This window comes from Papaver somniferum, chromosome 11, assembly GCF_003573695.1.
Source record: "Papaver somniferum cultivar HN1 chromosome 11, ASM357369v1, whole genome shotgun sequence".
Lineage (NCBI taxonomy): Eukaryota > Viridiplantae > Streptophyta > Magnoliopsida > Ranunculales > Papaveraceae > Papaver > Papaver somniferum.
Genome location: NC_039368.1, coordinates 47,799,808 through 47,813,381, shown reverse-complemented (window position 1 = coordinate 47,813,381; position 13,574 = coordinate 47,799,808). Strand labels below are relative to the sequence as shown.

General features: G+C 37.0%; 1 protein-coding gene across 2 annotated transcripts; it reads left to right on the top strand.

Moving 5' to 3' along the window:
• The first annotated feature begins 9,102 nt into the window (after window positions 1-9,102).
• Window positions 9,103-12,645, top strand: LOC113321675 (FT-interacting protein 1-like). 2 transcript variants are annotated; one of them, XM_026569581.1, is made up of 3 exons: window positions 9,103-9,276; window positions 9,481-9,589; window positions 9,677-12,645. In XM_026569581.1, the coding sequence occupies exon 3, from the start codon at window positions 10,054-10,056 to the stop codon at window positions 12,370-12,372; it is 2,319 nt and encodes a 772-aa protein (XP_026425366.1). In that variant the 5' UTR covers window positions 9,103-9,276; window positions 9,481-9,589; window positions 9,677-10,053; the 3' UTR covers window positions 12,373-12,645. The 2 variants fall into 2 exon arrangements, with proteins under 2 accessions (XP_026425366.1, XP_026425367.1); XM_026569582.1 differs by lacking the exon at window positions 9,103-9,276 and having other exon boundaries at window positions 9,367-9,589.
• Window positions 12,646-13,574: the final 929 nt, after the last annotated feature.

Genomic DNA, 13,574 nt, shown 5'->3' with positions numbered 1-13,574 from the left:
TCAAGATCGAAATGATACAACAACGAAGTGTTCACTTGATAATATAGTACGGTATTAAACCGAAACTCTATAGGATTAATATCAGGTGATACAAATTAACGTACAAGTGCAATTTACTTTAATTATAATAAAACAATTATAATTCCGAATAATAAAGTAAATGGCACAACAAGATTTTACTAACGAGGAAACCGCAAATGCAGAAAAACCCTGGGACCTAGTCCAGTTATGAATACTCTTAGAATTAAGCAGCTATACAAAATCTAATACCAACTTCATATAGTTGAGACCAAGTAGACTACCATACTTAGTTTCCTAAGTATCCCTGCACCTTCGAATTTGAGAGTCATGCACGTGAATAGCAAGTCCTTTGGATCGTATTCCAAACAACAAAGGAATAATCTGTTTGGAAACCACTCTAATCAATCTTTACGATAAAGAAATGTGAGTTGTTGACAAAGGCTCTTCTGTTTAAACTAATAAACTCCTTTGTCTGGTTAGATCAATCTAAACTTTGATTACCGAAATAATAAAACTCTATATTTCCAATCAATCAATATAGATCTCAAAGAAAAACTATAAGGTGATGCCGGTCTCACACAACTAGTCAATCAAGTCTATCAAAGATAAACACGATTCTAGTTGGATCCCAGACGATCAAGGTTTGTGCACTAAATCCACAAGATAGGAAAACTAATATGAATTCTTCTTCGTCTTCAAATCTTTTATTGCCTTCAATACCTACACAACACAACTTGAATCCTCTTGTGATCAATCAGGCATAGAACAGAGTATGTTAACAATGGATTATCACAAGGTGTCTTTAGATCCGAAGATGGTTCTAAAGATCCCGTCGATACTTTGATATAGTTTGAGTGACCCTTATGTCAGAAGAGAAGGACCTCAAGAATAATTAAAATAGGTGCAATCAAAGTTACAAAAACCGTTAGTCAATCAAATCAATAATCGGAAAAAAATAACAATGCAACTATCTAGTTTCCCACCAACGGTACTCGTAGAGCTTTTTGATCCCTCAGAAGTCTTTAAACGAGCAGTCATAAGTGATTTCTGCTAATTAGGATACTTTCCTCTATGAATAGACGACTCCACCAGAAACTATACGAATTAAGTTTGCCTGGCTCTTAGGATAATTTCCAAGAAATGCAAACTCAAATATTTATAGACCAAGGTTGTTTGGACAACAAGGAAATTCCAAAACCGAAAATATATTCTCAAGATATTCACATTAAAGTACCTAATTTCGGTTTTCTTATTTCCAATTAAATGCCAAACCATATTTCCGAAAACTCTCATAGAAAACTTCTACTATTAGTCTAACACATTAACTAATAATATTTTCCAGAGGATATGCTTTAATTGCTGGTAATTAAAACATATATGATGAAAGTCATAATTAAATGCTTTTCACTTTTTTCGGTATGGGATCACCTTGAGTATCAAGGAATACCTTTGAACAATTAAATACTATTCACTTTTGCATATCCATTGAATACCTTTGTTACTAAAAGTTACAAAGAAGGAGATTGTTAAAGCATTGCTCGGTTGAACCCAAAAGTTTTGTTATCTCAAGCTTGTTGTCAATATAAAGTGATCAAAATTATATCTTGATTTCTAGTCTACTAAGTCAAGACTCGGAATAGATTAGAATTTTTAGTTGAGTATCAGACATCATCCTTGAAGACTGAAGATCGACGAAGACATTTGGAGAACTTTTGTATCAGGTATGTGAAGACTGGACCATTCTATTTTACTCACCATCTCACCGTTCTATCTATTTAGACTATGTCGTATGACTTCTAGTAGATTTACAGAGAAGAAATTTCAAGTCAAGCTTGTCTTGTGAAAAATCTCGAAATATAATTTAGCGATTAGATGTTCAAAGGTTCTTAACGATATTAGTTTTATGAATTAATTTGTGGATCAATTAAAAAGTGCCTATGCAAATGATTATATTACTTGGGAATGTTTCAAACATCATAAGAGAGAAGTATGAACTTAGTGAAAGTTTTACTCATGGTAGGTTGGTGAACCAGTTCGCAAACCATAGATACCTGAGATATATAAATACATGAAAGTTTGCAAACCAATTCGCAAAACCCAATTTTAGTTGGGAAAAGTTCACGAAACCGGTTGGCAGACCTTGGTGAACTGATTTTATAAGCTAGATAAATTGGCTAGCAGTTGGCGAACCCGATTCACAAACCATGGTCAACTGAGTTCGGTAGTCTAGTAGGGTTGGAAAACTCGGTTCACGAACCGTAGCACCCTGACTCGTGAACAATCCCTACAGTTGGCATACCGTTCTACCAACTGTCCTAACAATGTTTAGCAGGTGCTTAAAGACTTATTATTTTAATATGTTTAACATTGCTAGAATTCTCTTAAACACTTATGTGTGTGAACCATTATAATTTCTTAGGTGTTTAAATGAACATCAAATAGATGTTATTTTTTGGCTAACTTTCCAAACCGAATAGTCATTATACACGGATCTGTAAACGAACCTATATGTATAGTCTTATATTGTAGTTTGAAGACCTAAACTTTTTGCTTGATTATCAAGTTATCTTAGCTTGAATTTTAAGCTAACCATGGTCTATGAAAAATGTAAATAGATCATCTCTGTCAACTGAGAAAATCAATCCCTGACATTTTGTGTCCTAGTTGATTCTAGAGTCGTCCTCTATTGACCTAGGTTTCCTCTGTGAAACGTTATTAGGTCTACCACTAAAAGACTTCGCTTTGGGGGTACATGAAGACAAGTCCGACTATCTTTACCTTGAAAGTTCGTGAATCCTGATCTTGCTTTTCTGTTGTCGAGGTTCTCGTAATCTCTTTCAGGCAAGATTGATAGTAATCGCAAAGTTCTCTACGTCTCAGACTTTGTGATACCTCAAGATAGATATCTAAAGACTGATATTAGTTTATCTTTCGAAGATTTTTCTTGAGAGTTGGTTAATAATCTAGGCTGCTCTTCGGAAGTTGTAAGTTCCGAATTTGTGAGGTTTGCTAGCTATTTCTGTTGCAAACAGATTTCCACATCTTGATCTTTGATCTAAACGGAAATCGAATAGACTCATCTGTTAGAGGAAGATTGGTATCAAAGGTCTTCACTTTGGCTGAAACAACTCTTAGGCTGTAAAGAACGTCAGCTAAGGGAATCAAGTATGTGGAACCTTGCGAGGTTCAAGATACGTAAGGAGTGTGACTGTAACTGAGTCGCTTGGAGGGTGGATTCGGTCTCAACCTCATTCCAGTCCGAAGTCTGATAGAAGGCTAGTGTCTGTAGCAGCTTAATACAGTATGGTGTTCAATATGGACGAGGTCCAGGGGTTTTTCTGCTATTGCGGTTTCCTCGTTAACAAAATTTTTGGTGTCTTGTGTTTTTCCTTTTCCGCATTATATTGTTTATCTTTATAATCGGATTTACACAGGTTTGTATGTATTCAATTTAAGTAGATACGTCAGCTTAATTGTAATCGATTATGATACTAGTTTCCTGTAGAATTCTATCTTGAAAGATAAAGAACAAGTTTAATCACTTTGGCAGAATTCTGATTGAATTCTTTGGATACGATTAGATTGATCTTGGATTTTGATTTTTGAGATCGTCCAAGTACTCTTCTTAACAATCAGGTTCATGGATCTTGTGTTTATATACATACTGATTGAGTACATGTTGAGATATTAACTCTATATAGATATTGTTAAGGATCATTAAGTTGTTATACTTGCTATTGTATTAAGTTTTGTATATACAGATTGCCGAACGAAAAAAGTTGGTTGTATATGGCATCATTTATATAAACCAAAGTCAAACCAATCCAAGCTGTTATAGAGTTTCTCAAGCCCAACCCAACACACATTTTATCCTCGCTTTCTGAGACCCAGACCACCTTTATGGAATTGGTCCCTAAAATAAATTGTAGTTATGAAACTACAGGGAGACCCATTCTTTGGATCTTTCCCACTGTGAAACCCAAACTCAGAAAAGTTCAGGCGCACACCCATTTTTTGGGGTAAAATTTCTCCCACACCCAGAATTTCTAAAATTATTTCTTCGCTTATTCTTCCTCGTTTTTCTTTTATTCTTCTTTTCCTAAATTGATTCGGAGATGAAGAAACTGTTTAGAAACAGAAATCGAAATAGAGCTACATCAACAATCGATCCTAAAATATAAATCCTCCTCTTGTTTCTTCATTCTACTCATACAATTTTTAGATCTGGTTATTTTTAAACAAAGTTTTGGAAAGAGTTTACAAAACTCATGAATTGATTTCCTCTTCAACGCAAGTTTTAAAACGAGTTTTGAACGCAGATTTGATTTCAGTGAATCGTATTTCACAAACCCATTGGATAAAGTTTGAAAACATTGGATATCAAAGTTTCGATACTGATTTGTGGATTTCTTCCCACGAACAAAATCTGATGGTTTCACTCTTCGTATGGCAGATATTATCAAAAGTTCTGACTTAATTGATTGCTTGCAGCGAAGAAACAAGACAACTTCGTCAAGAAATCTTTGCAGTTGATAGATGAAATCTTGGAATAGATTACCAAAATCTGTCAAAGTAAAAGAAGAAACCAATTAGGCCATGGCGAAGTGACAGCTCCAACCCATCATGTGAAGCAATAGAAGCTTCAAGCGAAGAGTTGTCAATTCAACGAAGTCTCATCATCAATGAACAACCAGTATACATCGAAGTTCAGAAACTCATCTCGTCAACCAACCATTCCAGCGAAGACAAAATTGACGAAGTAAATTTAATCGAAGTTAAATTCGCCCGAACATCATCAGTAACATCACCAAAGTTACTTCGTAGAAGAAATTTCGGAAAGGGAGGAGATTCAACATAAAGTTTACTCAGTGAACAAAGAAATACTTCGTGAAAGAAGAAAGTTAGGTGAAAAGATACTTCGTAAACTGTAGTTTGAGTAGTACTTGTTTGTTGAATTTGGTGTTAAATTTGCAGGGACTGTAAATGGTTGCCACACACTTTTAAGGATGACTGCTTACAAACTATTAAAAGAGTAGAGATGAGTGGTTTGATGAAGGAAATAATATCTACGTTATGCAGATACTTTTTTCTTAGTATTGAAACCAACAAAAAACAAGGTTGCACAACTTTTTATGCACCTACAATAATATCTACATAACATGACTGCATAATGCATTATGCATCGAGAAAATTGTTGCATGATCCTTTACGAATCGATAAAATGGATGCATAACCTGATATTCATCATTTAAATATGGTTGCATAACGCATTATGCATCAATTTTTTCTGTACGAAATAAAATCAAACAAAACAGTGGCTACATAACTTGTTATGCATTCGAAAAAATGGTTGCATAATTCGTTATGCATCTGCATAATGTGTTATGCATCTTTTTTGGAGGCTGCATAATGAATATGCAGTCAGTTTTCGAAAATTTTCCCTAAAACGATGATCACCTCCGATTTTTTCGTGAAAAACAAAAATTTGATATTGTTGTTTGTACTCGTTGCGTAGCTCTCTTTAAAATATTTCCAACGATATAAAATTTGTAAAATTCTAAGGCGCGTATTTTTAGATATATTATATCCAAGTTGTGTTGCCAATTATACCCCTGAAAAATTAGGATGCATAACGAGTTATCCCTGAAAAAACAGTATGCATAACACGTAATGCGGATGCATAAATCGTCATGCAGACAAGTTTTAATAATTTCGGATAATTATGGGTGTCACAGAAATATTTATGAGTGTCATGGTATCCAAATTTAATTATGGGCGGCCTGACAATGAAAATATCTTTTTTTGGGTCTCCCCTAATTTTCCCATTGTAGTTCCCTTCCCAATTTTCTTTTGGTCACTAGTTTGCAATAATATTTAGACTAGGAGTCTAAGAAAAATCCCTATGGCCAGTGGCCACCAAGAAAATTTGATGTGTTATTTCTTGACTCACAAAAAAGAATGTTGATACCAACAAGAAAACTGAATAGATCATATATTTACACTGATGCTACGCACACCGTGAATTCTCCACCGAGAATTCACCGACACTCACAGCCCCAAGATCCCACCAGAAAAAAAGGGGAGGGGTTTTGTTTTTCAGTGGGCCCCACCAATTTTCAGTGGGCCCCACCAATTTTTGTGTAAATTCAGTGGGATATCATTGTGAAAAATCACGGTGAATCTAGACTTATTGATGTATTTATATAGACATGAAAATTGTCAATAAAATTAAAATTAAGCTCACTGATCTAAAATTTTGCGCTTTAACAATTTTTTTTTTCTTGATAAAAAGTAGTTTAAAAATAAATAATAAGAAGATCCCAATCTAATATAGGCATCACCTGACAGTTCCTTATTCTAAGTCATGGCTAATTCTGCGAACATGCAAATTTCCAACATTGTAAGTAAGAACTGCTTGCTAAAGTAGTGATCCTACAATAGTTTTAGAGCCCATAGGATGAAGTGCTCCAAGTCAGAAACGAGACATGAGCGTTTTGCCAAGGCAGGGATAGCATAGCATTATGTTTATGTCGTCAAACTCCATTGTACGTATGTTTAGAGGAAATATATAACTGCCAGTAGGATCAAGATTACCATAAACTTCAAGTGCAGGGAATTCGAAATAAGCTGGCTGGACCAAGTTGGATCTCTAGCTATCATGTGCTTGCCTGAGCATGTATGGCCGCCACACAGCTATGACGTTTGACATCCAGACCCTACAACTTTTAAAATGCCATCTCTTATTTATAGTGCACCAAAAATTGAGCTGATTGAATTAATATTGATAGCTGATTGATAGTTACCTCTTCTTCTCGAGTAAAGTGGTTGGGAATTCGGATCCTCTTTATTCTATAGCAGCAAGTTGAGGCCATAAGCTTAGTTTTTAGAATTTGGAGTCCATGATTATAAATTGCACAAACTACGTCTTGGAAAACCATATCATGCAACCTTAAACGAAATGACTCCTTATTACACTTGAAGTAGAGACTGAATAATTTATGATGACGGGAGAAATAATTTCGTCATGTTAGGTAGATCCATCAATGCACCAATATTTCAAAAGTTGGCCAACTATTACTGATAATAACCATACGGAAATGAAAGCATGTAGGTTACGTGTTTGCTTAATTGAATTATGTAGCATCATTAATCCAACCTCTGTATCCATTGGTGTATTGCTGAAGGTACAAAATAATTAATGGATGTCGTTAAGATGACATTGCACCAAAAGAATCCATAATATATTGCTGTCAATTTATAAATGTGGCATACCTTGAAAGAAAGTTTTAACTATGTGAGTGTTTATTTTTGTAAAAGTTGGTAAATGTCTATTCTGGTTTCTTATCTCAGAGGCCGGACATAATTCATCTGTTGCAGACTACATATATGCAGTTAGACGACAGAGAACATGATTCAGATGTATGCAAACAGTATGTTGATCTTGGCTTGCACATTATCCGCAAGGTAGTTAATTTCTTTTTCATAGTTTAATTTAGTCTCTTGTTTTTGTTTTACATCCCTGAATTGATCCATAGGAGAAGCTTTATTATCTCTTCTTCTATACTACAAAGGAAAAGCATACCAACACAGTTGTATGGCAACAACCAAGTTTTGTCTAGTTGCGATATTACTAAAGAGTTAGGTCTAGGGCTGCACAACGGGTAGGGTGGGTAGGATATGGCCTATACCCGCCACCCTACCCGTTTACCGGCGGTTAAGAAAATCTTTACCCGCCACCCTACCCGCCAAATAATGGATAGGGTAGGATACGGTTAAAAAACTGGCGGGTAGGGTAGGGTTGGCGGGTAGGAGTAGGGTATGTACACTTCTAGGTAGGGTGGGTAGGATATGGCATATACCCGCCATCCTACCCGTTTACTGGCGGTTAAGAAAATCTTTACCCGCCACCCTACCCGCCAAATAGTGGATAGGATAGGATACGGTTAAAAAACTGGCGGGTAGGGTAGGGTTGGCGGGTATGGGTAGGGTATGTGCACCCCTAGTTAGGTCTATGTTTATCCATTCACGTCTCGTAATAAATGTACATGTATATCTTGTTCTTGTCCATCGTCTAGTCCATATATTATTGGGGACGTTAAAACAGAGCCAATTTTGCTTCTTCAGTCAGATTTCCCGTCAATCCTAATGTATTTGTTTTGACTAGTTGATAGGAAAAAGCTAAAACAGCATCATGCGTATTTATAGTTTCTCACTTAATCCGGAGTCCCGGGTCTCTAAACTAAACCCACAGAACACTAGCTTGGTTATTTTGATCGCGTCACTTCAATTGGTGCAGAAGTTCCCATTTCTGAGCACCAAAAACAAAATGCTCAATCCACCACAACAAATGGGTTTCCCAATAATAATGATTCTGGAAATAAAGAAAGAATAATAAAAAACCCGTTACTTGATTACTATTTGTTGGCTTAATCGTTTTAAATGTCTGAAGGCGCGTTTATATATTTCCCTAATTAGTCCACAACTATCCTATTTATTTTTCATTTAAACGTGATTAAAGTGTCTAACTAGGAAGTGGCATGCATCAAAACATACATCTATACACGTTCCGTTAGAAATTTCAAAATTGGTCAATTACCAAGAGAACACCAAGAAATCATGACACTGGAATGGGTCTAACTTTTGAGAGAATACCGAGTGGTCTTTTCTGCTGAACTTTCCCACAAGTTGCCGAGCACACTAGTAATCATGACAAATTCGAGATACTGTGCATCAGCGCGTGTCATATGTAGGCAAAGCCTGTTGCATAAGGTGCTAGATAGGGATATAGCTAATTAGCTACTAAGCTGAAGATTTAGCAGAGAACTGCACTTAGCGGATGATCGAAGCCAAGTAGCACTCAGTATAACAAAAAGGAGTTCAACTCTGGTTTGATGCAGACCCCAACAGTGTCACTTATTTAAACAGTGTTGACCCAGTCCACTCGATACAACCGATCCAAACTAGTGTCGGACAAATAGCTGAACTCCAAGCATGATTGGATCAGAATGTTCGTGGGACCGCTTAATTAGTTAACAATAATATATAAAGTGAATTAAAGCTAAACTTTAATATACTCCGAATAAAATCTCAGTTCCTGAATCCTGTCTCAAAAACTAAACAAGAATAAAAAACTCACAATACAGAATAGCAGAGAACCCGGACGGCCAGCGAAGCATAAGCGATATTCCGACCACGAGTACCTCGATTCACAGTAAAAAGCAGGAGATGTGAGCCAGGTTTGGCCAGCGCAGTATGGTAAGAGTCGTCATACTCATAGTAAAGGTGTACAGTCAAAGAGTGAAACTTCAGACTTCAGAGTTCAGAGAGAGAAACAAATAAATATCAAAAATATTTTTTCTTACTTTTCATAGAGAGGGAGAGAGAGAATTCGTAAAAAGTTCACTCCTCTGCCTTTTGTTTACATTTTATTTTTGTTTGTTTGTTTCTATCTCTCGCTAGAATTTGTCGGATCAAAACAAACTAAAGAGGGACCTTCTCGATCAAGGGTTTTCTTAGTTACAAAGATCTCTCTGGATGCTGACGGTGATCATCTGGTTTCTTATATCAGGTAAAAAAAATTCTTTCGTCTCTCCTCTCTCATTTTCTTAGGTTTTCATGAAAAGTTTCTGAAACTGTTCTGTTTTTTTTCTTCCAGGTTTTTAGTTCACAGAGAGGATTCTGCAACTGAATAGACAATACAGGGTTTAACCTTTTGAACTCTGTGATTTTCCTATTTGTCAGTTTCATTTTAGCATTCTCATTGTCTTTATAGTTTAGAATTTTCGGATTTTTGAGATTTTTTTTCAGTTTCTAAAGGAACCGTTACAAATCAGTCAAAATTTCATTTCCGAATCTTGAGGAATGTTTTTTCGGTTTTTATTTTGAAATTCAAAATCACAAAGTCTATGTTCATCAATCAAAAGAACAAACTCTGAATTATTGAAACCTCCATTTTTCTTCTTCAGCGTTTTTGACGGTTTCAAGAATCATTACTGTGTTTTTTCTGTCGGTTCCTTCCTTTTAATCTAAAAAATGCAGCGTCCAAATCCAGATTTCTCATTAAAAGAGACTGCACCACATCTTGGTGGTGGAGGTCTGACCGGTGATAAACTCACCAGTACTTATGACTTAGTTGAACAAATGCAGTATCTGTATGTTAGAGTTGTTAAAGCTAAGGATTTACCAGGAAAGGATGCTACTGGTTGTTGTGATCCTTATGTTGAAGTTAAACTTGGTAATTATAAGGGAATGACTCGCCATTTTGAAAAGAGGTCCAACCCTGAATGGAATCAGGTTTTTGCTTTTTCGAAAGATCGGATTCAATCTTCTGTCATTGAGGTTTTGGTGAAAGATAAGGATTTAGTAAAAGATGATATTATTGGAAGGGTTATGTTTGATCTCAATGATGTGCCAAAGAGGGTTCCACCTGATAGTCCTTTGGCTCCGCAATGGTATAGGCTTGAAGATCGAAAGAGTGACAAGGTTAGAGGTGAACTCATGTTGGCTGTTTGGATGGGTACTCAAGCCGACGAAGCATTCCCAGAAGCATGGCATTCAGATGCAGCGACTGTAGGCGGCGAAGGCGTCACTAATATTCGATCCAAGGTATATCTTTCTCCCAAGCTTTGGTATCTCAGGGTTAATGTGATTGAAGCTCAAGATTTGCTAGTTACTGATAAGACTAGATTTCCAGAAGTTTATGTGAAAGCAGTACTTGGAAATCAGGCTTTGAGAACTAAAATTTCTCAGAGTCGGAATATAAATCCAATGTGGAATGAGGATATGATGTTTGTAGCAGCTGAACCATTTGAGGAACATTTGGTTCTGAGTGTGGAAGATAGAGTGGCACCAAACAAGGATGAGGTTTTGGGTAAGTGTGTAATTCCTTTGCAGAATGTGGCTAGGAGGTTGGATCATAAACCAGTGCTGACAAAGTGGTTTAATCTTGAGAAACATATTCTTGTTGATGGGGAGAAGAAGAAGGACAATAAATTTGCCAGTAGGCTTCATTTGAGGATCTGCTTAGATGGTGGTTATCATGTTCTTGATGAATCAACTCACTACAGTAGTGATCTTAGGCCCACCGCAAAACCTTTGTGGAAGCAGAGCATTGGGGTACTTGAGTTGGGAATCTTGACTGCAAATGGATTGTTGCCGATGAAGACGAAAGATGGGCGAGGGACAACAGATGCTTACTGTGTTGCCAAGTATGGGCAGAAGTGGATTAGGACCAGAACAATTATAGACTGCCCTACCCCAAAGTGGAATGAGCAATACACTTGGGAGGTTTTTGACCCATGTACTGTAATTACAATTGGAGTGTTTGATAACTGCCATTTACAAGGAGGAGATAAATCTGCGGGTGCAAAAGATTCAAGGATTGGAAAAGTGCGTATTCGACTTTCTACACTTGAAACTGACCGGGTCTACACTCACTCGTATCCACTTCTGGTTTTACAACCTTCTGGACTCAAGAAGATGGGTGAAATTCAACTGGCTGTACGGTTCACATGCTCCTCTTTGCTTAATATGATGCATATTTACTCGCAGCCACTCTTACCAAAAATGCATTATCTTCATCCATTATCGGTTACTCAGCTCGAGAACTTGAGGCACCAGGCATGTCAAATCGTCTCTATGAGACTTAGTCGTGCTGAGCCTCCATTGAGGAAGGAGGTTGTTGAGTATATGTTGGATGTGGATTCACATATGTGGAGTATGAGAAGGAGCAGAGCAAATTTCTTCAGAATTATGGGAGTGTTAAGCAGCTTAGTGGCAGTGGTAAAATGGTTTAGTCAGATATGCAATTGGAAGAACCCTCTGACGACAGTTCTGATTCACATCCTGTTTATAATACTTGTCCTTTATCCTGAGCTAATCCTCCCGACAATCTTTCTCTATCTTTTCTTGATTGGTGTTTGGTACTTCCGGTGGAGACCTAGGAATCCCTCTCACATGGATACGCGGCTTTCACATGCAGAGAATGTACACCCTGATGAACTGGATGAGGAGTTCGACACATTTCCTACTTCCCGGCCTTCTGACATGGTGAGGATGAGATACGACCGTTTAAGAAGTGTTGCTGGGAGAATACAAACAGTTGTGGGTGACTTGGCAACTCAAGGGGAGAGATTCCAGTCTCTACTTAGCTGGAGGGACCCTAGGGCTTCGACTTTGTTCATCACTTTCTGTTTGATTGCAGCCATTGTGCTTTACGTTACTCCATTTCGAGTAGTGGCTCTTCTTACAGGTTTTTATGTATTAAGGCATCCTCGATTCCGCCACAAGCTTCCTTCAGCGCCGCTTAACTTCTTCCGCAGATTGCCTGCGAGAACAGATAGCATGATATGAACACCATTACAAATGCCCATTGTGATGGCGGAGTCATCTTTTGCCTCTGACCCTCAAAATAGATGGTTAAATTCTGAAGCATCAATCTATGAAGCATCGTTTATTCTTTTTTAGCTGGCAATGGGTGATCATATCATTATGGCATGTAATTTTTCTTCCCCTAAACTTGTAGTCGCTGTCGTAAATCTGCACTTTGTTTATTTTATTTCTTAGAGTGTGTGAAGTCATCTTCCTGTTATTAATCAATATATGTGTATTTTTATCTCTGATCGACTTATGTGCTCCTCTAACTTTACCATGCTAGTGTGTTACATTTAAGTTTCTTAAATTGAGAGCTCACTGGTTATTTGGGCAGCTCATCTGTCAGTTCCTCAATAACTCTATTGTTTGACTGTCTGACTATTGGGACCTGTTAAGATGTGAACCGCCTGTCTGTTGTTTTGAACTTCGGTTCGTACGGAAGATAAATGGTTGGCAGCATTGTTTGTTATTATGCTTCATGCTGCAATAACTATATATAGTCGATTTTGTGGCACATTGATTGATTCTGGAGAGTCGCAACAAACCTTGAGCTTGGTACTACTAAATTTTCAGTTATATGTTCCACTGAAGGAAGGAGTGAAGATGTTTGTATATGGATAGGATTCCCTTGTTGATTCACCGTAAGTATTTTCTTTTCTCCTTGTATTTTCTGTTTCTCCGGTGCATTCATTAGTTTCTCTCCTAGTTTTTAGCTACAAGACACCGATTGTGATAAAATACACTATTATGGTTTCAAATTTCTTCAAGAACTTACGATGAATGTACGATTTAGTCTCTGGAGTGGAACAGGGATGACTTCTCTATTCTGCTACAACCTAAGAATCTCTGAGGGTTAGAAGGCATGTAGGATGTGCAAGTAGCGGTTTCAATAAGGATTACCTTTCTTACATGGTCACAGATTACTCATCTATCTTACTTCCTGGGTGTGGTTTATATTGTGGAAGTCTTTTGTTGCTCTTAGTTATGATATTATTCGGTTTCAAACATGATTTGAACAATGGTTAGTTCTTTAAATAATTCCTAGGTTGTGGACAAGCTTTTATATTTTACAATCAGCAATCAATAACTTTGGAATGTTCAAAAGAACTTTGGAATGTTTGGAAAAACTTGAACCAATTGTGTAACCACATAAGTTTGCATAAACAGGTGAGATGTAATTC